Here is a 27,297-nt window from a genome sequence, read left to right as displayed (position 1 = left end):
TCAGAAAGGGTCCAGAACCCAAGCCTGTAAAAGAAGAAAAGTGGGACTCAAGTCTGGAGATTGGTCACCGCCCCCAAGAGCGGTGGGACAAAAGTCCTCTTCAATGAAAGGGCCACAGATGGCTAAAAGGTACCCAACGGAAACCAGGAAACTATGGAAGGCCTACTCCACAGAGCCACGCCCTCCCTTCCACATGACACGCCCCCCCACTTCATGTGCACACCCCCCTACCCCATGTGCACACCCCTGTATGGCTTAAACAATGTAATTGAATCCCCCCAATTAGCCCCAAGTGCCTCCCGCTGTTAAAAAGCTGAGGCCGCCTTGACTGCCAACTATAGTCCTAGGGGCTCCCCTCCAAGCCCTTTGCTCTAGCCTCCCTCTCCCCCACTTCTGGGCAGAGGGGGCCCGCAGCCGGCCGGAAAGTGGCCACATGGGGGCCAAGCGCTGATCTGGGACCGCCTGAGATCCCTTTTCCCACTCCTCCAGCAGACCCCAGCCCTGGGCATCAGCACGCGGCCTGGGTGTTCATGACACAGACAACCGGACAGAAGTTCAAGAGGACGCCTCGCTGGACTCCACGCCACTCCGAAATCCACCTTTTAGAAAAGCGCCTCCCGCTGAAGGAGGACGGAAAAGAAGGGAGGGGCGGGATCTCTAGGAGACAGGAAAGATCACTATAATTTTGTTGCAAGAACAAGAGCAATTTGGGATTTCACGCCCTTTCGAAGCAGAATGGCATCTACTGGACGGTACTTGGTTTCGAAAGCACTGGAGTGGGTGGGAGGGACACTGGCAGCTGCCTTCGCCCCCTGCCCCCCACCTCCCCAGAGGACCCTAGCAGTCAGCTTGCACTGCTGGGACCAGGAAAGATGAGCAAAGTCAGAAGTGGAGGAATGCAGAGCCTCCTGGCACCTGCCTGGCTCGCTGCTGCTGCTCGGAGCTCAGCAGGGCCGGCGACAGAAACCCCCAAGGCCAAGCGAGGTTTCTAACTGGCCCGGCAGCCACCAGCTCCTAGAGAGAAGGCTGAGCCTTAACCCACTCGGCCGGCAGTCAGTGCCCTGCCATCGGCCTGCACCCTGGCGGGGAAGGAGGGCTTCCCCCAGCAGAGCTTGAGGACTGAGTTTCCCTGACAAGCAAAACAAGAGAAGGGCTGTGAAAGGGTCAGCGGAAGTTCCCTCGCTTCAAATCTTTCCTGTTTCCTTCTGCCCCGGCTTTCGCCACCGCAGGACTCAGCATGGTCTGCAAGCGGTGTGCCTAATCTGGTTGGAATTTCCTCCTCCACCCACCTGGCATTCTCCCCACAGCCCTGAGCGCTCCCGATCAGGGGTTCTCACATCCACCCCAAGTGCTGGTCTAGGCGACCACGCCACTGGCCCCTCTGGTGCACCAGGGAGAGGCTCACGGTAGAGGGGCTGCAAAGCCCCAGTTGGAAAGGAGCAAGTCGTGGCTACCCTTTGGCGAGAGCCCTACGAAGCCCCCTCGCTCGCTCCCCTGGGACCAGTACGGGGTCCCAGCAGCCTGGCCCTTTATGGATGAGTGAGTACTCATATGCCACCAGCGCGGGGACAAGTGACAGAGGAAGACACAGGAAAGAGGAGAAAAGTTGCCCAAAGTCTTCCAAATACCCACTTAATAATCACAGGCTGTTGACTGCTGGAGCTCAAGAGGCACTAGTGATTATGAGGTTCAGTGTTTTTCTGACGTTTTTGTCCACAATCCCCAGCCAGAAGTGCACTTTACACAGCCACTCAGGGAACACACACACACACACACACACACACACACCCAAGCAGAATTTCATGGAGCGACACTGCTCCTTACCGCATGCCACACGTGCCCGTGTTTTGTACTCGCACCAATCTGGCTTTTTAAAAATGTTGCTCCCGGGACTTCCCTGGTGGCGCAGTGGTTAAGAATCCGCCTGCCAATGCACGGGACACCGGTTGGAGCCCTGGTCCGCGAGGATCCCACATGCCTCAGAGCAAGTAAGCCCGTGCGCCACAACTACTGAGCCTGCGCTCTAGAGCCCACGAGCCACAACTACTGAGCCCGCGAGCCACAACTACTGAAGCCCATGTGCCGCAACGACTGAAGACCGCACGCCTAGAGCCCATGCTCCGCAACAAGAGAAGCCACCGCAACGAGAAGCCTGCGTACCGCAACGAAGAGTAGCCCCCGCTCACAGCAACTAGAGAAAGCCCACATGCAGCAACGAAGACCCAATACAGCCCCAAATTAATTAATTAATTAATTTTTAAAAAAATGTTGCTCCCACTGATGGGTCACCATCCAGTTTGAAAAATGCAGATCAGTAAGGTGACATGGTGGGGGGGATGGGACTTCATGGGAAAATGTATGTAATGTTACAGCGGGAAGCATTAGCAAGGCTGACCTATTTGCACTCAATGACCCAACCTAACAGCTCGCTGGGCTCAGAAATGAAAGTGACCACCCCTGAGCACCATGGTTCACACTGTCTAGGAGAGAAAAACTGGAAAAAGCAGGCCCATCCAACACTCTCACTGAACTTTACAAGAACAGGTTAAAACTGTGTGCCTTATGAAATCAAAGAAAACTTTTTTTTTCCCTTTCAAGATACAACTTACATTGATTTGGCTTCAGGTGTAATAACTTTTTGAAATTTCAAGAACGTAAAGAGGACGAGTGGGGGCTTCGCTGGTGGCGCAGTGGTTGAGAGTCCACCTGCCGATGCAGGGGACACGGGTTCGTGCCCCGGTCCGGGAAGATCCCACATGCCGCGGGGCGGCTGGGCCCGTGAGCCATGGCCGCTGAGCCTGCGCGTCCGGAGCCTGTGCTCCGCAACGGGAGAGACCACAACAGTGAGAGGCCCGTGTACCACAAAAAAAAAAAAAAGAGGACGAGTGTTCTGTGTTCATAGAAAGGGGGACAGGTTAAAAATGGGAAATGCTGAACTGGTCCACAGCCTCCGTTTTACTAGTGACAAAACTAAGACACAGAACCGTGCCTAAGGCATGAAACAAGTTAGGGGCCGGGCTTGAACCCCAGCCCAGGGCTCCTGATTCAATTACTCACAGTCTTCATCTTCCCAAATATTTAAGAAGAACACAGTGAAGGTCTCCCCAAGTAGAGCATTCCCGTGACTGAAGCATATCTCATGTTGGACACATGACAACCATGCTGGTCTTGGCACACGTTGGCACTCTGCCCCAGCCTCACTGGGGTCACACAGTGGGGCTCATACCACTTAACTCTGTGCCTTTCATCCCTGCTGCAAAGTGAAAAGAGTAATCCAAGAAAGTTGTAGCCAAAAAACAAGAGGGGCTTTAAAGCCAAACCTGCATGCTCAAAACCAGAAGAACCCCTAAGGGTCATTATTCAGAGCTAGGATTATAATCGCAGAACCAAGAAAACCTTCCTGGTTAGTTAACCCAAGCCTTCATTTTACAGTCAAGCCCCACAGAATGACTTGCCTAGGACAGGAAGACCAGCTCCTTCGATCATACACACCACGTTAACCTGGTCACAGGTGAAAACCAGCCGCTACGGAAAGTAATACTAAGTACACAGTGACAAATGGATCAAAACAGACCAGCGTCCATGGGGCAGAAGGAGGGGCAGGGAGGAAACTAAACACAGATCACAACATTTAAACACGTGAGATTAATGCCTCTTCAGAGTGTCACAGGGAGCTCAAAAGGCATGACTGACTATTCCTAATCCTAAAGAAAAGCTAAAATGATGCCCTGAACCAAACTCACAGCAGAGACCAAGGGCCTCAGAAGTGGTACAGGTCCTTGGAACATTCATCTCCACGACCCAGTGGGTCTGGTGCCGCTCAAATAACATCTCCCTGCTCCTAACTTTCCCACACTCTGTCCAAGGCGCCTGAGACAACAACTTCAAACATGGGGAATTTTATTACATGTGAGGGCTTCTTTCCTACACAAATGCCACCTGGTATCTGTCCAGGGTCTTTCCTGGAGCAGCTTCGGAAACCTAAAAGACAAGATCTCCCTGTGGCCTCTGTAACCCTGGCAGGCAAGGACCATTCCCTTAATTCCCCACTGGGATGCCGGAGGGAGAGAAGGGGTGATGGCTCAGTCCCAGCAGCACAATATAAGACTTGGGCTCACCTTACTGCCAATGCCCATGGTCTTCTCTCTGGACCCGTGTCTGTCCAGTCCCTGACTGCCAGCTCTGAGAGCTGCCCAGGGCAGGGAAAACCTGCCATTAGACATTCTGGCCTTCACGCCACTCACGTGGGGCCAGCATCAGCAACAAGATACAGATGCTAACTGGGGAACTCTGCTGGGCCTGCCTTCCAAGATAACTGCCACCCGGAGAGGTCCCCAAATCTCCCAAAGCACACTGAGGCTGGAGTCGGAGGATACAGTGGCTCATGAGCCCGGGCAGGCTAATCTGTTCACCTCTCTGTGCCACGGTTTCTTCATCTGTTAATCCCCAGGGTTGCTGTGTGTTTTAGATGAGTTCTGCCCACAAAAGTGCGATGTGTCAGTACTAGTATTATTCCCCCTCAGCACTCTATCCCCTAGCCATTCGGTATCCTGAACAGGCTGACTGAGGTCAACTCAGGCAAAATCCGCCTGGCTAAAACTGCCTCCTTACAGAAATGCATTTAAAACTACCCGGGAAGTACCGGGCCAACTGAACCTCTATTACACAAACCGTAAGAAAGGCTGTATAGCACACGCTCTCCCTGCCTGCCCGCCTCCCTGCAACAAAATGAGAAGGCAAATGTCATTGCAAGTCTTACTGCCTCTCAGCGGCTCGACAGCCGGAGGGCGGGTGGCCGGGCCGGCCGGACCGGGGACACGTTCCTCGGCGCGAGCGTGGTTAGCGCTCCCGGCGGCGGGTCCCTCGGGGACAGCGCACGTGTGGGCAGCCTCGGCCACCCGGCACCGGCCGGCGGACGCCGCTCGCCACGGCTTGGACACCGGGAGCGCCAGCTGGAGCCGCAACGACCCGGGACCGCAAACTCTCCGATCGCGTTGCCAGACAGTGGTAAGACTGTGCAAAGCTGCACTGGCCGCCTCCCTCAGGAACCCCGCCGCCACCACCGAGGCCAGCGGCGCTCGCCACTCCTCCTCGCCGGCCGCAGCGCCGCCAGCAGCCCGGGCCGGGAACTCGGCGGGAGCGGCGGAGCGGGGCGCCGGCTGGGGCACCCTCGTGGGCGCGGGGGGTGCCCCCAGGGCCCAGGCGCACAGCGGAAGGAGCTGCGCAGCGCGCTCCTCGGCGCCCCGGCTACGCGCGCCAACTCCCGGTGAGACCCAGGAGACCCGGGGCGCCGCGGCCCCGAGGAGAGCGCGGTTTCGGAGAGCTGCATCCAGGCTGCTCCTGCGCGGGATGCAAACGCACGCGCGCGCGCTCTCCTCTCCGCTCGCTACGTCCCTAAAGTCCCCTCGCGCCTCACCTTCACTGAGTCTACCGGGTACATGACCGAGTGCTCCAGGATCCCGGCCATCGCTCCGGCTGTCATGTGGATGGATAAGGAGACGCTGGTCGGCAGGTTCTCATAGTCCTCCGACCCGGCGTCCTTGCAGCCGCCGCCGCCGCCGCCATCTCGGCTGTCCCCATCCATCCTGCGCCCTCCAGCCTGACTCCCTACGCCGCCACAGCGTAGCTCCATCCGCCGGCTCCGCTGGGCGCGGGAGGCTGCAGGAGGCGGGCGGGGAGGGGGAGGGGGCGAAAAACTTCACTTCTTTAAAGTGGGAACCACCTCCCGGGTGCTGCGGCGCCTGACGCCATGGCGGGCTGGGGTGGAGCAGAGGGGCACCAATCACTGGGAAAGTAGAGGCCGGCCGCGGCCGCACCATTGGTGTGCGGGACAGTGGGGACCCGCCTCCCAGTGTGACGTCACTGCCCAGTGCAAATTTCCAAGCTACCGGATGGGGGCGAAAGGAGACGTTGGGGTGTCCCGGGAAGTTGTCTTACCTCCTGTTGGGGTGGTGCTGCCTGGTTTGGGGCAGTCGCTGGGGAGGGTCAGCCGGACCGTAGGGATTGGGCAATGCTTGAGGCTGGAGGGAGATTCGGAGCAGCGGAAAATCTGCCCCCAGAGCCGGGGATTTTGCAAACAGTATTGCTCAGCAAGCTTTGGCATTCCTCAGGCCTGGAGGGGGGAAGTTGCTGCGAACGTCATTTATGGAGCAGTTATGGTGGCTGGAGGAGGGGAGGGGTGGAGGCACACGTGGAGGTGGAGTGGAATTCTAGAATTGAGGACCCACTGCGCGATATGAGGGGTGCACCTCCTTTTGTGCAGCTCGAGAGCATGTCCCGTGGAGGGAACAAAGTGAAAACTCAAGATGCTGTGCCAGGCTGCTTCGTTGAGGAGAACGGCCACTTACTCGAATTTTTCTGTCTCACTGAAAACACATAATACATAGAGCAAAACTTGTGCCTCCTTATTCTCACCAAGAGGCTAAATCCACCCTGCCCTGGACCGGGCAATAAGTAGTCACCAGGATGGAGCCCTTCTGAGTAGGCGCCTTCAGCACGTTTTCCTGGGGCTGGAGGGACTTTAGAAGCCTGGTCTCACAGTAGGGTGCAAAGTGGCCAAGAGAGTGAAATCGTGCAGGATTGCATCTGCCTATCTTTAAAGACTCTGGTCTTCTCGATCTTAAACTCATCCCAAGCTATCTTCTTAAATAAAGTGTAACCCAGACTGTTTTATTTTAACCTAAATAATATTGTCTTTCTCCATCTGGGGGAAGGGGGAGTAATCAAAAAGTAGGGGAGTAACCTGCCTGTTTATCTAAGGCTCCCTGAAAGCATGGCAACTGCACATCTAAATGTGCATGTTCTGGGCTTAAGATTTGGCAGGAGCTGATCAACTTTTACTGCACCTTATCCAAAGAAGTCTTCTCTGGTCAGAAAAGCTGTGCCTTGAGATATGAAAAGGTGCAGGAGACCCTGAAGATGCTGCACACCCATTTTGGCCTCACCCTGGTCCCAAGATTTGGGTCATAACAACCGAGGCAGCTCTCTAGGATTTGAGATTCAGTGATGCGAGTGATGTCAATAGAGTCTTCGTGGCCAAGGGCACCATCTCCCCAATTTTGGTAGCTGCCAAAAGTTGCTCCCAAGACCGGTGCTAAGGATGGGCTAGGTAGAAACACGCTCTGTATTTAGTAATTGCTGGAGAACAATTTAGTAATTGCTTTTGCCAGAGGTGATTTTGAAGAAACGTTGGTCAAAACCTGTTGATACTCGTGTAAAAATGGATACCCTTTAACCAGTACATATTAACTCATCGTCCCACTTCAGGGAATGTGACACAACTGTCTGAATATGCATGACGCTCTTCAAAGCATTATTCATAGTAATAAATAATTGGAAACAACCAAAATGTTCAACTAGAGAACATTGGCTGAGCAAATTATGATACGTGTATTCATGAAATATTATGGGGCCATTAAAATTGTGGCTACGCAACGACATGGGAAATAATTATGATGCAATGTTATGTGAAAAAACAAAACAAAATTCTATGAACATTACATTCACAAAGATGTAAATATGCAGAGGAAAAGAGTGAAGTGGTTATTGTGATAGTGACATAGGATTAGAGGTATTTTTACTATATTTTTCAGACAAACAATGCTTGTATTGTTTCTATAATTGAAAAAATGGAAAGAATGAAAATGGATCATTCTTTTTAGGATCTAATCTCCCAACGGATGAGAAACGCCCTGAACTCGGCAATGGTGATAGTGGTGGAGAAAAGTAAGCTTGTGGATGGTTGAGAGGACTCTTGGCACTTGTGAACATGCCCATAATCTTCAGGTACCTAAGACTTTTTTAAAATTTCATTAAACAAACGTTAAGCCAGAAGCATTTAGAAAATCTTTGGAATATTTATTTTGAATATTCAATATTTTTTCTCACCAATATATATGGTGGTTTGGCCCTCAGCGTCCATCTTAAACTTCTCCTTGTACTGTAGTGACCAGAAAATTTGAAACCACATTTCTCAGACTCCTTTGCAACTAGGAGTCTAGATATAATTTGTATTCTGCCAGTTAGGTGAACTAGGGAGATCTGGGAAGTGGAAAGCAGATAGAGACCACCTTCCTGCTGCTTTGAAGTTATACGCTGCCTAGTGAAATCATAGGGTTAGGAGCAGTTGGGGTGGGCAGTGGCTTGCCTGTTACAATAGCATTGCAGGGTCTGGACACCAAGTTCATGAATGTTGAGAGGCCATTGTGGCAGTGGGAATGGCAGCAGGGATGGTGGCAGCACCATAGCTTCCACAGGTGGCCTTCACCTTTGAGGATGTGGTGGAGGTTCCCTTGGGAAGCCAATTTGGAGGTGTGGGTCTGAGAATCATCTCTGGAGTCCCCGCCTAGGTTTCAGCTCTTCCTTCCCATCCAACAATATTCTGTATAGTAGCAAATGGGCATCATAATGAAGGAGGCTTCCCTAGATGTCAGAATGCAGCAGCCAGTCTTAGATCTCTGAGGAAGGCCTGCTTGCAAGGAGGGGTGAGATCCCAGACACCATAACCCAGTGCTTTGACCACACTGCCAACAAGGAGGCAGCACTGGAAGGACCCAGGAGCAGAACGGAGATCCTGCCCTGTGGGGTAAACCAGGAGACTCAGAATGACTTGCTGGTTCCAGCCAAGTCTTACATAAAGTTCCCAAATGTTGAAGTTCTGAAGACGTCATCATGCTGCTTTAGCCCAGCTGGGAGTCAAGCTCCACTTAGAAACGGGAAGTTACAGAGGGTGTAGGGGGAAGAGCACTTGAGTTGGAGTCATGGACCTGTTCAAGCCCAGATTCCACCATTTAGCAGCTATGTGGCTCTGGCCCTTTTGGTTGGCATGCTTCCTCACCTGCTTACCATGGGCACTGCCACTTAACACATGGTGAATGAAATACAGAAAAAAATAGAATAGAAGCTCGTGGTGAAGTATATATAATTTGGGGGTGTTGGGAGGAAAGAGGACAGAAAGGAGTTAAGAGTATAGAGTTAAGAGGTCCAGGCTTCCTCCAAAATCCTACCTTTTTCACAATAATTACTTAAACCCTGGCATCCACCTGCCCACCCATGCAACACACAGATATATTAACACCCTACCCAGAATTTAGCCAATGCTGTGTCTCCCCCTGGAGCCCCAGAATTCCTCTAACAGAAGGGAGGCCCGGACCATGGAGGGACTGCAGCTGGTGTGATGTCTCCTAGATCATCGTGTGCTGGGTACCAGGTGGGGTGTGCATTTTGCCTTTGTTTTTCACAATGTGAACTCCTCCACACCTCCGTTATCTTTAAGTCAAGTGTATAGGTTGGAAGGGCTGCGCGGGCCTCTAGACATGCAGGGTGTCTCCCTCATTTACACATCTGACCCTATAATCCCAGAACCTCTTGCTTTCCTAAAGACAGCACTGTGTTCCCTAAAGGCTCTATCTGTGATTCATCCTTAGGGATGAGTCTCATCCTTGAGACAGAAGAAATGGAGGCCAAAAGCTAGCCTCCCTCCAGAGCCCCCCATCAAGTAAGGAAGGGATGGGGGGGGTGGGCCACCAGGCACAGAGAAGGCAGAGCTGCCTCAGTTTACGGGGCTTCCTTTTATGAAAGGTGGTGACAAGAGAGGGTCCGAGCTGGTAGTTTAATCAGCGGGTTGAGAGAGGAGTGTTGCCCAGCTCTGCCTCCCAGAAGCCTGCCGGGCTCGCACTGCTGCAGACTCTGCTGCTGAGTCCCTTGTGATAGGGCTGGGCCGCCCTGCTGTGCGACAGCCACCCCCCACCCTGACTCCTGTCCTGTGGATGTGTGTGCTATCCTCCACGGCAGCTGCCCCCTGCACTTTCACAGATGAGACCCAACGATGCCAGCCATACCCTCCTCACATCAGAGTCTCTGCACTGCGGTCATTCCCACTCTCACTCAAGAACCCATCACCTAGCAGATGTCTCAAGGCCCCAGAGGTGGACGGAATGGGTAGCAGAGGAGCCCTGAGGCCCCAGTGGAGGCCAAGCAGTGGCTGAATTGTGGGTAGGGTGTGCCACATCTGTGTGTTTGCACGGGTGACCTTGGGCCATCCGTAGCCACCCCCCAAAAGAGCTTGCATCTGTCATCTTTCCCTTTCCTCACCTTTTTCCACAAATATACTCAATCCTCCATAGCCTAATAAAATCCCTCTCCCCTGTTCCACGCCTTAAGCTATTGCCCTATTTCTCTCCTCCATTCTGAAGCCCCAGAAAGAATGATCGCCCCTGGCCATCCCTCCTTACAAGGCATTCACTCCTGAAGCCTTCCCGTGGTTTCTAACTCCTGCACTTTTTTTAAATAACATCTTTATTGGAGTATAATTGCTTTACAATGGTGTGTTAGTTTCTGCTTTATAACAAAGTGACTCAGCTATACATATACAAGTACCCCCATATCTCTTCCCTCTTGCGTCTCCCTCCCTCCCACCCTCCCTATTCCACCCCTCTAGGTGGTCACAGAGCACTGAGCTGATCTCCCTGTGCTATGCGGCTGCTTCCCACCAGCTATTTATTTTACGTTTGGTAGTGTATATATGTCCATGCCCCTCTCTCGCTTTGTCCCAGCTTATCCTTCCCCCTCCCCATGTCCTCAAGTCCATTCTCTAGTAGGTCTGTGTCTTTATTCCCGTCTTACCCCTAGGTTCTTCACTCCCGCACTTTTCGAAAGGAGCTCTTGAAAAGGTCACCAATGATCTCACTGCCGGATCAGCCCGCCTCTCCTGGCAGGAACCTCTGAAGCCCGCCTCCTCAGGAATTCCTCCCTCACTTCCGCTCTCTTCCTGCCCTTCAGGCAGCACCGTCTGCCTCCTCGGCCTCTCCTTCCTCCTGACAGTCTGTCCTCAGAGCTCCTTTCTTCTCTTCCCTTTGGTCCTCGCTTCCATTCCCACGTTCCCATTCCCAGCCCAGGCTCTGTTTTCAATCCTGACCACTCCTCTGCACTCCAGCCCCATATGTTCTCGTGCCTCTCAGCTCCATGTGAAGCTCAGATGGTAGATCAGTGTCCTAGGGCTGCTGTCACAAAACACCACAAACGGGCAGCTTGAAACAACAGCAGTATATTCTCTCATGGCTCTGGAGGCTAGAAGTTCAAGATCAAGGTGTTGGCAGGGCCATGCCCCCTCCAAAGGCTCTAAGGGAGGATCCTTCCTTGCCCCTTCCTAGCTTCTGGCGGCTCCCCTGCAATCCTCGACGTTCCTTGGCACCTGTCATTGGATTACGCCAGGATGACTTACTTCATCTTAGCTTGATTATATTTGCAAAGATATTTCTAAATAAGGGCACAGGTTCCGAGCAGACATGAATATTGGAGGGAAACTGTTGAGCTCAAGACGGGGGTGGGTGGTGGTGGTGAGAGGCTAGAGCTGCAGGCTGTCGCGGGAAAAGCCCAGGTTCCAGTCCTGACTCATATCCTTTGCCCGCGTCCCTTTATCTTCAAAAGGAAGAGTTGGACCCAGTGTTGTGCCTTCCAGCTCTATCTGTCCAATCTAAAACTGAATTCATAATCTTTCCTCCTGGTTGACGACTCCTTCTCAGGCTACTTTTTCCTGTATCTTACCTCTGTTTTACCAAGCAACCAACTGGCAAGTTTACAGTCATTCCTGGCTTCTCTCTTCTTCTCTCAGATCCTGTCAGCCATGGGGAGATTCAGGCCTCTGAGAGAGTGTCACTTATAGCTACGGCGACTGTGTAATTTATCTTCCAAACTGGGATGCTTTTTGAGAGTGACAAGGGACACTGGTGAGAATTACACCAGGACAGAGGTAGAAACTGAGACCGTCCTGGGGAAACTAGGATATGGTCGTCCTGCTTATAGCCTAAACTTGCCTTCCATGCCCCACCTGTCACAGGTACTCATTTCTCAGCTCAGATGGTTCCCCTTCCAGGAAGTCTTCTCTGACCCTCAGGAAGTGAGCTGAACCCTGTCACTCTTTCACGCCTCCTTCCTGGCTCTCCCAACCTTCTATTTATTATTATAGTTATGTTGCCTCAAGTTCTTTGAGGATGTAAATTGAGTAAATGATCAATATTTATTACAGTAGTAAGAGTTTCCTTCAAAGGAGCTCCATATTCCTATATAATAACATTAAAATGCTACAGACATTCATGAGCTCCAGGAAATTAAACCATGTTGCACCATAGCTCCTGAGGCTCTGAGCACAGACGGTGGAGAAGAGAGATAAAAGGGACATTTTCTTTTCTTCCAAAGTATTGATACATGTCACAAACACTAAAACAGGGTGCTACTTTTCTTGGGAGCATGGAGTTGCAAAGCCTGAGAAGTGGAAGAGACCTAGAATATGATATAGTCTATAATCCCATCTCACAGGTGACCAAAGAGGTCCAAGAGGTAAAGTAACTTGTCCACAGACACAGAAGTGGATAGTGGAAGAACTGGGATAAAAACCCAGGTGTTCCATTCAGTACTTTTTCAATTCACCCACCTTTGAAATAACCCTAGAAGCTGATAAGACTCCTTTATTGCGGTCATTAGTCTTATCTCAGATGCCTTCTCTGTAAAAACCAATAGTCATCGATGCTCGCTCTGGCCGGGTTCCCCTGACATAGCACATTAGCACACGCCCGCATTTGCCAGATTCCGCAGGTGAGTTTCACCCTGAGCCTTACCATCATTGAGAACGTGTTGATCACAATCCTCTAGGCAGCATAGCTGCCATATTTCCAACCATTCAATAGATTGCTGAGCATAGAAGATGCGCTCTTTAGGAGAATGGAGATGATATTCCCCCTGCCTGGAATGTCCAGTGCCCGCTCTTCCCATGGATAGATTCTTTTTTTTTTTTTAACATCTTTATTGGAGTATAATTGCTTTAAAATAGTGTGTTCGTTTCTGCTTTATAACAAAGTGAATCGCTATACATATACATATATCGCCATATCTCCTCCCTCTTGTGTCTCCCTCCCACCCTCCCTATCCCACCCCTCTAGGAGGTCACACAGCACCGAGCTGATCTCCCTGTGCTATGCAGCTGCTTCCCACTAACTATCTACCTTACCTTTGGTAGTGTATATATGTCCATGGATAGATTCTTGTCTTTCAAGTACCAGCTTTAATGTCACTTCCTCAGAGAGAACAAATTAAACCAGTACCACAATCACTTTTTTAAAAAATGTATAGCACCCATTACTTTCTTAATTTATCTTTGTTTGTTTTTTTGTTTGTTCTTCCTCTTGCACTCTCTCTCTCTCTCTCTCTCTCTCTCTTTCTCTCTCTCTGTGTGTGTGTGTGTTTCTGACTATCACACAGAGTAAGTTTCAAGGAAACAGACATTGGGTGTCACATCTTCACAGCTCTGTCCCTGTGCCTAGAACCGTGCCTGGCACAGAGTAGGCTACGAATGAATAAATGCAAATGAATAAATAAAATGTGCCCTCCTCCAGGAAGCCTTCCCTGACCCAGACAGCCCACACACATCTTTCTCCACTGAACTTCTCTAGGATGTGTGTACTACCTCACCCACATGACATTTACCATTTACTTCCTTGTACTGTAGTTTGTTTCAGAACATACCTTGGTCCCCCATCTAGACCCTAAGCCCTGGAGAGCCGAATCTCTGGTTTATGCTCCTTTGTAGGCCCAGAACCTAGCACAGATTCCTGCACATAAAAGGAGAGCAACAGGCATGTGTTTAATCGATTGAGAAGGAAGCAGAGCATAGCAGAAAAGATGAACTTTGAACTCAAACGTCCTGACTTAGCACTCACTATCTAGCTGTGTGTCCTTTGAAAAATTACTTAGCATCTCTGAGTCTAGTTTCTCAATTATAAAACGGGCACATTAATTCCTACATTACAGGATTAAAAAAGAAAATATATATAGCACTCTATATATGTATATGTATTTATGTATTCAGAAATGTCATTTCCCCGTTAGTGTTTGACAAATGTTTTTAGCTCTTACAGTAGCCATGGACATTTTTCATAGCACACTGATGTTCACCAAAGATTTTCTGTCTCTTAATCAGCAGTTGATTCTGCTTTTTAAGTGTTCTTTTTATTTTTCAAAAATGCAAGTCTGTAACATTTTTATCAAAATGTTTTGATAAATGCAAGTATATAAAATCAGGACATGAACACTACTTGCTACAGTTAACAGATTTCCTTTCCATATTATCATAAAAAGGACCAATTCACATTCTCACCATTTGCTTCACATTCACAAAAGTCACTTCAAGAGCTATAGCCATCTCTCAAAACTGATCAGTTTGGTGCAAGTAAAGCATGTTTCTTTTAAAAGGCTGTGCACTTGCCCAGGTGTGAGGTTATTACAATGTAGCACATTTATACAGGTGGAAATACAGAGAGGCTGCTCTATCCTTTAATCACCTGTCCTATGACAGCAGAGTCCTAACTTAATCTCCATATCTCTTCATTCCCAGAAGTTTGGTGGCCAAGTCATACTAAATAGTGGCAACTTGTAGAACTCTGGAAAGTTTTCGAGCACTTTCTCATATCTTATCTCATTTGATTCTTAGGGCTGTTATTACAGAGTTAGATGGAGAAATGCAGGCCATGTTATATTATTTTATGGTTGGATTGATTTGTAAGCTGTACTACCCAAGGAGGTTGATTAATGGGGCCAATACCAGCAAGGGAGGTGTCACACAGTACCCTGTCCTTGACCAAGTTCAATTCAACTATTTTTTTTAATCAACTACTGGAAAAAGTCATGGAATGCAAACTTATCAACCTCTTGGAAGACGCAATACTAGGAGTAGCTTTACAGAAGGCTAAAAGTCAAAGTTGTTTTTTTAAATCTCTAAAAACATATTGATAAAATTGTGCCCTTAAATCCTGAACCTTACGGACAAGCAAGGCAGGACAGGCCCTCTTGAACTGGTAAGGCTTCGCATGATGCTGTAGTTGCCCATCAGCTTGGGACAAGCTCCAGCTCCCAGGACGTTTTTCCTGGCTCTCTTCACTTGGACGGCCACTGTTTGTCCTTCCAGTCCCCAGTTAGATGCCACTTCCTCTGGGAAGCATCCTGACTTCACGGGTTTGCTTCTAGTTTTTCAAGTCAAAACCCCTGGATTCATCCCAAAATGCTAATTGTCGCTCACATAGAACATATGATCTATCAAGAATCATGCCAGCTCTGCCTCTAATAGACAGTAGAGTTGTAGTTATTAATGTACAATCTAATTTTTATTATTTATTTGTATTTATTATGTTTTTGTCCATCTCCCACCAGTAGAATGTAAGCTCCCCAGGAGAGAGATCTTTGTCCTGTTCACAGATACTTCCCAGAATCAACAATAGTACCTAACACTGGTAGGAACCCAGTAAGTATTTATTTTTGCTTTTTAAAAACAATTTTTATTTATTTATTTTTTGCGGTACGCGAGCCTCTCACTGCTGTGGCCTCTCCCGTTGCGGAGCACAGGCTCCGGACGCGCAGGCTCAGCGGCCATGGCTCACGGGCCCAGCCGCTCTGCGGCATGTGGGATCTTTCCAGACCGGGGCACGAACCCGTGTCCCCTGCATCGGCAGGCGGACTCTCAACCACTGCACCACCAGGGAAGCCCGTCAATTTATTTTATTGATGTATAGTTGATTTACAATGCTGTAAATCAACAATGCTGTGTTAGTTCCTGGTGTACGGCAAAGTGGTTGTCATGCATATATACAATAGTTTGCGTCTGCTAATCCCAAACTCCCAATCCATCCCTCCCCCACTCTCCCTCCCCCTTGGCAACCACCAGTCTGTTCTCTATGTCTGTGAGTCTGTTTCTGTTTCATAAATAAGTTCATTTGTGTCATGTTGTAGATTCCACATATAAGTGGTATCATACCGTATTTGTCTTTCTCTTTCTGACTTACCTCACTTAGTATGATAATCTCTAGGTGCGTCCACGTTGCTGCAAATGGCGTTATCTCATTCTTTTTCTATGGCTGAGTAGTATTCCGTTGTACGTATGTACTACGTCTTCTTTATCCATTCCTCTGTCAATGGACATTTAGGTTGCTTCCATGTCTGGGCTATTGTAAATAGTGCTGCTATGAACAGAGGGGTGCACGTATCTTTCCAAATTAGAGTTTTGTCCAGATAAATGCCCAGGAATGGGATTGCTGGATCATATGGCAACTCTATTTTTAGTTTTTTGAGGAGGCTCCACACTGTTCTCCATAGTGGCTGCACCAATACGAATTTATTTTTAATGAATGACTGAGTGAATAAGTGAGGGTAAGTTAGGTGTCTCCCTGCTGTGCCCCCATCTCACTCTGCAATCCTCTCCTCATAAGACTTTATACACTGTAGTGTAATTGGGGTTTCTTTCTACTTAAAAACATATCTTTTAATTACACGTTTGCCCATGAATAAATTCTGGTTGTCATGTAATGGTTTGCTTGTCCAACCATTTCGCTAGACTGGGAACCACAAAGAGCCCATAGCTGGTCTTCCTGGCTGCCTGCCTGCCCCCAGCACCTGGCACAGTGCCCTGCGCAGAGAAATAGCGCATTTGTTGATTGCCACGCCTTCTTCTCATGTTTGACGGGCACTAATTCATGTAACCTCCACAGCCATCCAATGAGGCAGGTTCTACCATTATTATTATTTTATAGATAAGGAAACAAGGCCCTGAGAAGTTGAGGCCCAATGGCACACAGTAAGGGATGGATCTCAGATTCTGACCTAGGAGGTCTGGCCCCCGAGCTCAAGCCCTAAACTGCTAACTGAATTGCCTCACCTTACGAGGCACCCAATAAAACGTGTTCAATAGAGGCATCAGTGAAATATGGCTGCCCCCCAGAAAAGGCAATGCATTCTTAGGCTGTGTGAGTAGGGTCAAGGTAAGGGAGGTTAGTTCCAGGGTCCAGTACAAATCAGCTCAGTTTAGGATGATTCCTTCTGAACAGGAGATCAGCAAGTTGAAGTGGGTCTAAAGGTTTAAACCACGATGGCAAAGGGTCTGGAAATTATGAAATACTGCTTAGCCTTTGAGGAGTTGCTGGTTCACATCCAGGGATTCTTGTGGGAAGGAGGCCAGTCTGATGCTCTGGCCCAAGGGCAGAGCTGGGCAGATGGGTTTAAGTCACAGGAAGGCACAATTCAGCTCACTTGGTGGAGGAACTGATGGTTAGAGACATTCAAAACCATCCATCAGCGGATAAATGGATAAACAAAAGGTTGTGTGCATGTACAATAGAATATTATACAGCCTTTAAAAGGAAAGGAGCTCTGACACATGCTACCACGTGGATGACTCCTGAAGACATCATGCTAAATGAAATAAACCAGACACAAAAGGACAAATCCTGTAGGATTCCACTTACTTGAGATACCTAGAGACAGAAAGAACAGTGGTTACCAGGGTCTGGGGAGACAGGGAAATGGGGGGTTATTGTTTAATAGGTACAGTTTTTGTTTGGGATAATGAAAAAGTTCTGGAGCTGGGAAGTTTATACAACAACAAGCGAATGTACTTAATGCCACAGAACTGTACACTTACAAATGGTTAAAATGGTAACATTTATGCTATGTATATTTTATCACAATAAAATAAAATTTAAAAACAAACAAGCAAGTTCTGCCCTGTGAGACAGTGAGGTTCCCTCCATTGGCAGTGAACGAGGGGAGGCCAGATATCAGGGGAAATATAAGGGCATCCTGGAGTTTGGGTGGGAGTTGAACTGGGTGACCTTTAAGATCCCTTTCAGTTTTTAAGCTTTTATTTGTTCTTAACGTTTATTGGGCATCCACTAGGCATGGATTATCTCGTTGACTCTCCATCACTTTGTAAGACAGCACTGTCCTAGTCTCCATCTTACAAACAGTAAATGGAGGCTTAAAGATCTCCAGTCATTTCCTCAAGGCCTCCCCAGTTCTAAGTGTAAAACAGAAAGATGGGAACTCCAGAGAAAGCACTATGCTACAGCACAAAGATTGCACCAAGGAGGAAACCTAGAGTGTTGGTGACTTCTATGAGGTCATGCTGAGCTAGCATCTGGACCCAGGTCTTCCACTAACTCCATGCTGACTCCGCACTCTTCCTCCTCCACCGTGGGGCATCAAATGCCCCCCATGGGCATTCCTGTTAGGTCCCAGAAGGTGCTAAGCTGTCCTCAGGAAGGCACAACCTCAAACAGCTTCTGAGGATGTTAAGAAGGCCAGGATGTCCTATGAGAGACATAAAGCCTGAACCAACATTAGCTGTATCATTACTATCCTTTCAGGGTCAAGTTCCCTGATTAACAAGCGGGTCACCACGTTAATTCCATCATGATTTCCCATGTCACACACAACCTCTGCGTTTCCTCACTTAAAAGGTTATTGAAAATGATGGTTTGAGAACACAACCTCTTCCATAGACTCAACACCCGTTTTAATTTTATGAACATTGCACTTTGTGTTCGAGATGGTCTTTAAATGCTTTGAAGCAGAGTCTAGACCAGCACTGCCCAATAGAAATACAACGCATGCCACAAATGTAATTTTAAATTTTCTGGTTGCCACATTAAAAATGTTGAAAGAAACGGGGAAAATTAATGTTAATAATATATTTTGTTTATTCCAACTTATTCAAAATAATTATGATGAGATAGTTTACATTCTTCTTTCACACTGTCTTTGAAATCGGTGTATGCTTCATACTCACGGCACATCTCAGTTTAGACCAGCCACGCTTCAAATGCTTCATGAAGCTAGTGACTACCACACTGGACGATGCACGTCTAGTTTCTTTTGTTTAAGGAGCTGGATGGTAAAAAGTAAAGAGAAACAAGGCCATGTTTTGAAGGGAGCTGGATCTAGTGAGGGTTTTATTTAGTATGGGATGCATACATGTCGACTCCAGGGGATATAGAGGGGAGAGCCTGAAGGTGGAAGTAAGAGGAAGTTAAAAGCGTCCAGGGAGACGCTGGATGGAAGGGAGGAAGGAGGAAAGAGTGTGAAGGCAGGACAGGGGCAAACTTTGAGGTTGATGCTGGTTGGGTTCCTCTTCCATAATCACAGGAATACTTTGGACATACTGCAGATTTGGTTCCAGATTACCACAATAAAGCAAGTATTGCAATAAAGTGAGTCACATGAATTTTTTTTTGGTTTCCTAGTGCATATAAAAGTTACGTTCACAGGGGGAGGGATCAATTGGGAGATTGGGATTAACATATACACACTACTATATATAAGATAGATAACCAAGAAGGACCTACTGTATAGCACAGGGAACTCTACTCAATACTCTGTAATGGCTTATTTGGGAAAAGAATCTAAAAAAGAGTGGATATATGTATATGTATAACGGATTCACTCTGCTGTACACCTGAAATTAACACAACATTGTAAATCAACTATACTCCAATAAAAATTTAACAAAAAGTAAAAAATAAAAGTCATGTTTACACTATGCTGTAGTCTATTAAGTACGCAATAGCATTAGGCCAAAAAAAAGTACACATTTTCATTTAAAAATACTTTATTAGTAAAACACGCTAACCATCATCTGACAATGCAGGGTTGCCACAAACGTTCAATTCGTAAAACACGCAGTTATCTGCGAAACATAATAAAGCAAAGTTCAGCAAAGCGAGGTATGCCTGTATTTTAAATCATTTTACTCTTTTATGATTCCCTATTTCCTCCTCTCCACCCCAGCTCTCCTTGATTCACCCAGTTGCCATCATTGTGATAACACGAGCACAGAGCTGAGACTCAGATCCCCTGTAAGCCCAGGTGCCATTGCTCAGCTGTATGTCTCAGCAAATTAAGCTCCCCTGTGGCTTCAATTCCTCCTCTGTGTAATGAGGCGGTGGGATTATTTAGATATTCATTGAGTCTGTCAGGCCGTCAGTCAACGAACATCAAGTGCCCGCGAGCACTGACCATGGTCCTATGTGCTCTCTGATCGTTACTTCCTTCTTCTTCTTTTTTTTTTTTTTCTGTATGCGGGCCTCTCACTGTTGTGGCCTCTCCCATTGTGGAGCACAGGCTCCGGATGCACAGGCTCAGCGGCCATGGCTCACGGGCCCAGCCGCTCCGCGGCATGTGAGATCTTCCCGGACCGGGGCACGAACCCACGTCCCCTGCATCGGCAGGCGGACTCTCAACCACTGCGCCACCAGGGAAGCCCCGTCACTTCCTTCTGATTCTACTGTTTTCTATTCCTCTTGACTTCCAGGTGGTGCTTTGATTGTTGCCATGTGCTGGATCTCACAGGCTGAACATTTCTATTCCTAAATGAAACCAGAGCTCCACAGGCAGTGCAGACAGTCCCCACTAGTGAATTCCTCAGTAGTAATGGCCTTCTTAGCTGACATTGGAGGTTTCCACCGTCATCCATCTAAGCTCTTTGTAATATACCCATGGCACTGAGAGGGGTAGGGGTAGAAAGGTAAAAGAAAAATCCCTAAACTGATCTTCTATCTAGAAATCTGATTTATAATTGCTGTCAGTTAGTACTTGGGGGCCTACAGAACGATAACGCTCACCACTTTGGCAATGAGGGAAATTTAGCTTTCTTCTGAGTGTGTCACAAGTCTGCACACAGTACATCAGAGGTGGGCTGTCACCTGAAAGAGAGAAGAGGACGTCCAGGTTCCTAAAATCTGACTGATAATGGATTGAAAGTAACAATATTTCAATTAAAGAAAAACAAAGAGTGGACGTTGAAGGCATTCTGCTAAGTGAAATAGACAGAAAAAGACAAATGCCGTATGATCTCATTTAGATGTGGAATCTAAGAAAACCTAACTCATAGAAAAAGAGAACAGATTTGTGGTTCCTGGAGGTGGGGGAGAGGGGAATTGGAGGAAGGGGATCAAAAGGTACAAACTTCCAGTTATGAGATAAATAAGTCCTGGGTATGTGATGTAAAACATGACGACGACAGTTAACACTGCTGTGTGGTATACTTGAAAGTTGCTTTTTTTTTTTTTTTTTTTTTGCGGTACGCGGGCCTCTCACTGCTGTGGCCTCTCCCGTTGCAGAGCACAGGCTCCGGACGCGCAGGCCCAGCGGCCATGGCTCACGGGCCTAGCCGCTCCGCGGCATGTGGAATCTTCCCGGACCGGGGCACGAACCCGTGTCCCCTGCATCGGCAGGCGGACTCTCAACCAGAAAGTTGCTAAGAGATAGATCCTAAAAGTTCCCATCACGAGGAAAAGAAGTTTTGTAACCGTATGAGGTGATGGATGTTAACTAAACTTATTGTGGTAACCTTCTCACAACATATGTACCTCATTATGCGTACACCTTACACTCATACAGTGTTTATGTCAATTATATCTCCATAAAACTGGGGGATGGGGGAAAAGAATGGGCTGGTCAGAAATGGTCTTGAAATCTGGAAGTAAAAGGAGCGTCACAGATGGAAACCTCAGCGACACCTGTCTGTGTAGAGATGAAGAAAGATGCAGCCTCTGCAAAGCCTCAGTGGCCCCTCCTGTGACAGCCTGCCTGATGCCAGGACACACAGGGGCCATGAGTGCTGATGGCAGGGCTGTATTTCTGTGCCTTTGGCTGAATGGCTGTATAAAGCCCTGTTACTTATCTTGTTACCATGAAACGTCTGATTCTCCTAGTTCCCCTGGTTCTGGCTCTCTGCCCACCAGGTCACCATCTGGTCACCTGTGGTTTCCAGGAGGGTTGCCGCACAGAGAGGGGACATGTGAGGCCCCAGCACATTTATTTCTCTCTGTGATTCCTGGGTAACTTGGCATTCCAGTTCCACATATTAATCTTGGGAGTCTGATACATACGAATCAGCCCCTGAGAAATCAGAATACTCTCAAGGCGCCAACAAAAGCGGGTTTCTGAGTCTAGAAGTCTACCCTGGACCATGGTTCAGTCACCATGGTGTCAATGAATGACACTCAGCAAGAAGTGGCCATACCGCCAGTGGTCACACCCAGATAGTGGCTTATTCATTTGACACATCATTTTTGAGCACCGTCTTAGCTGCTAGACGCTGAGCTGAGTTTGGGAGACACCTGGCTCCTGCTTCCTTGGAGCCTCTGGTTTTGTTTTCTAAAGCAAATTTCAGAGAAATTCAAATAACAGTCCTTTCCTACCTCTCCTTTTAAGCCTAAATACTATCTTTAAAAAAATATATTTATTTATTTATGTATTTATTTTTGGCTGTGTCGGGTCTTTGTTGCTGCACGCGGGCTTTCTCTAGTTGCATCGAGCAGGGGCTACTCTTCGTTGCGGTGCGTGGGCTTCTCATTGTGGTGGCTTCTCTTGTTGCGGAGCACGGGTTCTAGGTGTGCAAGCTTCAGTAGTTGTGGAACGCGGGCTCAGTAGTTGTGGCGCATGGGCTTAGTTGCTCTGAGGCATGTGGGATCTTCCTGAACCAGGGCTGGAACCTGTGTCCCCTGCATTGGCAAGTGGATTCTTAACCACTGCGCCACCAGGGAAGTCCCCAAGATACCTTTTTTAAAAAATAAATGCAGACCGAAGGAAAGCTCTGCAGTCCTCTTTTGCTCCACCTTGGGTTTTTGCTGACGTGAAGGTTGTCTTTTAATGAGTGGTTCTCCCTGATGGGACCCATCTTGAAATCTGGCTCCATCTTTGCTGGTGCTGCCTGGGCAGAGGAGGACACTGCAAAGGCTCTAACCCCAGCAGAGCCGTCTGGAGCCAGGTGAGGACCTGTTGGGAGGCACACGGGGAGCAATCAGGTGCATGGGCACCCAAGAGACAAATCCTCCCTAAGCTTCAAGCCATTATGGAGTAACCAGGGATCCACCTGGGTTCAGAGGTTTTCCCTTTCAGATTAACTCTGCTTGGAAGTGCCCGGCACAGCTGATGTCTTTGTGCAAAGGGCCCTTTATGGGCATTAAGTGGAAGCTGCTAGCAATTCCATCACTTGTTCACACACCATATTTAACCTCCCAAGAAGTTCCTACAGGGAATACAGCTATATTTATCTCCCCTAGACTTGCCAGAGCACTTTTGGTTGATTAAGGGAGGGGTGGGTTTAGCCCTGTATCAGAAACCATCTGCTTTCAGGCCAGAGACACGTGTATGAAGGGAGATGTCTCAGAGAGGTGGCGGGGACAGTAAGATAAAGTGGGAGTGACCTGCCGAGGAGAGCACACCCATTCCAGAACCCAGGGGAAGAGAGGCTCTTAAAGGGACTGGACCACATGAGTTGTGTTTGTTTCCCAAATGTTTTGATTGTTCAGAACATTCAAGGGTATGACTGTGGCCTACAGGACATGAGGCTGACTGTCATACATTGTCACTAATTGAGGGCATGGCATTGTCTGGTGGCAACTAATAGCATGTGTTCTTTCCACATTCTCTAGGAGACTGTCTATAAAGGGTCGCCACTCTACATAGGTCATTTAGAAGCAACACTTCAAGGTTTTGTTGAAATAAAGCAGGGCTGTGTAAGAGTAGCTTCATGTTAAAATACAGATTCTCAGGTACTGATCCCAAAGATTCTGATTCAGTAGGTCTGGGGTAGGACCCAGGAATCTGCATTTGAACAACTCTCCTCACCGCTACCGCCACCTCCCTGGCGCCCCTGTATACACATCAGGTGATTCTGCAGTCCTCTTTTGCTACATGCAATCTCAGAGGACCCCACTTTGAGAAGGTCTGTGAAAAGGGCTCTGGGCTTGTCAACTGAAGCCCTGGATTTGGGAGTAGCTGTGTGACCTCGGAGAAGCCCCTTCACCTCTCTGGGCCTTCATTTCTGTGTCTATAGAAGGAGGGAAGTGATCTTCGGATCCTTTCCAGGACCAGTATTCTAGGAGTTCAGGCACATTCACAATGCCCTCCCAAGGCTGTGGGTGTTCCAAATCTCCTAGAATGGGAACCGACCCTCAGACTTAGCTTTACCCTAAGGAGGATCAGGTGACAAACCACAGAGCTTTGTCCCGTTCCCTTATGAGGATTAGGCCTCTCAGGAGAGACAATACCATACTTAATCTAACACAACCCGCTTCCTCCCCAAACAACTCTAAGCATTTCCATGGGCATCATTTCTTTTTGCCTTTTCTAAGGCTGGACTTTTCTAAGGCTGGACTTTTGTAAGGCGGGGAAAGGGTGAGCCTCCCCATTTACTGAAGACAGACTGAGGCACACAGAGGTGGGGAAGCGAAGAGACAGCCCGTCTATCTCTGACTCCTATGCTTTGGGCGCCATCCTCTTCGCATCTTCATTGCAACAACATCAACTCACTGGGAGCCCTCATCTGCTCTGCATCTGCTAGAGATGAACATCGTAGCCCTGGCTGAGAGTTACGAACAGGCCATCTCTCTCCTACAGTATTTCTGTGAGTTAATCTCACATAGACACATTGCAGGAGCAATTTACACAGGTCCTGCGATGCTTAGAGTGAGAGCACTCCTTCTGAAAGGAATTTAGAACTTTCGTCCTATGTGTTTTTATTAGATCTGGTTACCCCCCCACCCCAGCTAACTGATAACATCAAATGAGCCATAACTTCCTGCACTCAGAGCCTTGGAATGTAGTTGTGAATCATCACCGCTCTGTGTTGCTGCCTGGTTATTGCAATAAGAAGAAAAACGAAGAATGCGACAGATGCATAAGAAAAGTTCTTATCTGTGATTCTTGAGCTTCGTGGCTACGTTTGTTTTGTTTGTTTTTTTGGGGTTTTTTTACATCTTTATTGGAGTATAATTGCTTTACAATGGTGTGTTAGTTTCTGCTTTATAACAAAGTGAATCAGTTATACAAATACACATGTTCCCATATCTCTTCCCCCTGGCGTCTCCCTCCCTCCCACCCTCCCTATTCCACCCCTCTAGGTGGTCACAGAGCACTGAGCTGATCTCCCTGTGCTATGCGGCTGCTTCCCACTAGCTATCCACCTTACGTTTGGTAGTGTATATATGTCCATGCCTCTCTCGCTTTGTCACAGCTCACCCTTCCCCCTCCCCATATCCTCAAGTTCATTCTCTAGTAGGTCTGTGTCTTTATTCCTGTCTTACCCCTAGGTTCTTCATGACATTTTTTTTAAATTCCATATATATGTGTTAGCATACGGTATTTGTCTTTCTCTTTCTGACTTTCTTCACTCTGTATGACAGACTCTAGGTCCATCCACCTCATTACAAATAGCTCAATTTCGTTTCCTTTTATGGCTGAGTAATATTCCATTGTATATATGTGCCACATCTTCTTTATCCATTCATCCGATGATGGACACTTAGGTTGTTTCCATCTCCGGGCTATTGTAGTTAGAGCTGCAATGAACATTTTGGTACATGACTCTTTTTGAATTATGGTTTTCTCAGGGTATATGCCCAGTAGTGGGATTGCTGGGTCGTATGGTAGTTCTATTTGTAGTTTTTTAAGGAACCTCCATACTGTTCTCCATAGTGGCTGTACCAATTCACATTCCCACCAGCAGTGCAAGAGTGTTCCCTTTTCTCCACACCCTCTCCAGCATTTATTGTTTCTAGATTTTTTGATCATGGCCATTCTGACTGGTGTGAGGTGATATCTCACTGCAGTTTTGATTTGCATTTCTCTAATGATTAATGATGTTGAGCATCCTTTCATGTGTTTGTTGGCAGTCTGTATATCTTCTTTGGAGAAATATCTATTTAGGTCTTCTGCCCATTTTTGGATTGGGTTGTTTGTTTTTTTGTTATTGAGCTGCTTATAAATTTTGGAGATTAATCCTTTGTCAGTTGCTTCATTTGCAAATATTTTCTCCCACTCTGAGGGTTGTCTTTTGGTCTTGTTTATAGTTTCCTTTGCTGTGCAAAAGCTTTGAAGTTTCATCAGGTCCCATTTGTTTACTTTTGTTTTTATTTCCATTTCTCTAGGAGGTGGGTCAAAAAGGATCTTGCTGTGATTTATGTCATAGAGTGTTCTGCCTATGTTTTCCTCTAAGAGTTTGATAGTTTCTGGCCTTACATTTAGGTCTTTAATCCATTTTGAGCCTACTTTTGTGTATGGTGTTAGGGAGTGATCTAATCTCATACTTTTACATGTACCTGTCCAGTTGTCCCAGCACCACGTATTGAAGAGGCTGTCCTTTCTCCACTGTACATTCCTGCCTCCTTTATCAAAGATAAGATGACCATATGTGCGTGGGTTTATCTCTGGGCTTTATATCCTGTTCCATTGATCTATCTTTCTGTTTTTGTGCCAGTACCATACTGTCTTGATTACTGTAGCTTTGTAGTATAGTCTGAAGTCAGGGAGCCTGATTCCTCCAGCTCCATTTTTTGTTCTCAAGATTGCTTTGGCTATTCGGGGCCTTTTGTGTTTCCATACAAATTGTGAAATTTTTTGTTCTAGTTCTGTGAAAAATGCCAGTGGTAGATTGATGGGGATTGCATTGAATCTGTAGATTGCTTTGGGTAGTAGAATCATTTTCACAATGTTGATTCTTCCAATCCAGGAACATGGTATATCTCTCCATCTATTTGTATCATCTTTAATTTCTTTCATCAGTGTCTTATAATTTTCTGCATACAGGTCTTTTGTCTCCTTAGGTAGGTTTATTCCTAGATATTTTACTCTTTTTGTTGCAGTGGTAAACGGGAGTGTTTTCTTGATTTCACTTTCAGATATTTCATCATTAGTGTATAGGAATGCCAGAGTTTCCTGTGCATTAATTTTGTATCCTGCTACTTTATCAAATTCATTGATTAGCTCTCATAGTTTTCTGGTAGCATCTTTAGGATTCTCTATGTATAGTATCATGTCATCTGCAAACAGTGACAGCTTTACTTCTTTTCCGATTTGGATTCCTTTTATTTCCTTTTCTTCTCTGATTGCTGTGGCTAAAACTTCCAAAACTATGTTGAATAAGAGTGGTGAGAGTGGGCAACCTTGTCTTGTTCCTGATCTTAGTGGAAATGCTTTCAGTTTTTCACCACTGAGGACGATGTTGGCTGCGGGTTTGTCATATATGGCCTTTATTATGTTGAGGAAAGTTCCCTCTATGTGGCTACGGTTTATACCCTCCCTTCCCTTCCCCCTTCTGGTTTTGCAAAGAGTAGGCCTGAGATTATAGACCCAGCTCTATAAAAACCCTATTTTTCTCAGATGTATAAGGCTGTTACTTACAAAGGCTTCATTAATAGTCACCTTCTGTATCTTGGCAAATTCTTGTGTAAAACCACAAAATCTTCTAGTAGATACTGTATAACTGCTATAAGGTTACGGTTTCTGTCTTAATTTAGGGTTATTCACACATTTCATCTATTGGCAACTCAGTTCTGTGGCAAGAGCTCTGTGCCAACAGCAAAAGCTTTGACATTGATAGAGATCACAGTTTTGCAATAAATAATGCTGCTCTTTCTTTTCTACCTGTACCACCTTCCAGACTTGAGGCCAGCACTTTAGAACATTACTGAAAACCAG

At 47.4% G+C, this 27,297-nt stretch overlaps 1 protein-coding gene and 1 long non-coding RNA gene across 4 annotated transcripts in view; one reads left to right on the top strand and one right to left on the bottom strand.

Moving 5' to 3' along the window:
• SLC25A37 (solute carrier family 25 member 37) overlaps nucleotides 1–5,759 on the bottom strand; it is a 42,958-nt gene extending 37,199 nt beyond the window's left edge. For 2 of the 3 annotated variants that reach the window (XM_027088093.1, XM_027088092.1), the window contains exon 1: nucleotides 5,417–5,524. Coding sequence is in view for 1 of the 3 variants with exons in the window: in XM_027088091.1 (XP_026943892.1) it covers nucleotides 5,417–5,632 (216 nt within the window). In the remaining 2 variants the exon portion in view is untranslated. Of the gene's footprint in view, nucleotides 1–5,416 lie in introns of all 3 variants that reach the window. The other variant, XM_027088091.1, reaches the window with a different exon arrangement.
• LOC113610192 (uncharacterized) overlaps nucleotides 2,887–27,297 on the top strand; it is a 27,104-nt gene continuing 2,693 nt past the window's right edge. Inside the window, exons 1-2 of the long non-coding RNA XR_003428990.1 lie at nucleotides 2,887–5,007; nucleotides 7,662–7,785. This is a non-coding gene — a long non-coding RNA (uncharacterized LOC113610192). The remainder of the gene's footprint in view (nucleotides 5,008–7,661; nucleotides 7,786–27,297) is intronic.

Source organism: Aethalodelphis obliquidens, unplaced genomic scaffold, assembly GCF_003676395.1.
Source record: "Aethalodelphis obliquidens isolate GAN/ISIS:26980383/991018 unplaced genomic scaffold, ASM367639v1 scaffold61, whole genome shotgun sequence".
NCBI lineage: Eukaryota > Metazoa > Chordata > Mammalia > Artiodactyla > Delphinidae > Aethalodelphis > Aethalodelphis obliquidens.
Note: the sequence above shows the minus strand (reverse complement) of the source record. Positions and strands in the feature narration are given on the sequence as shown.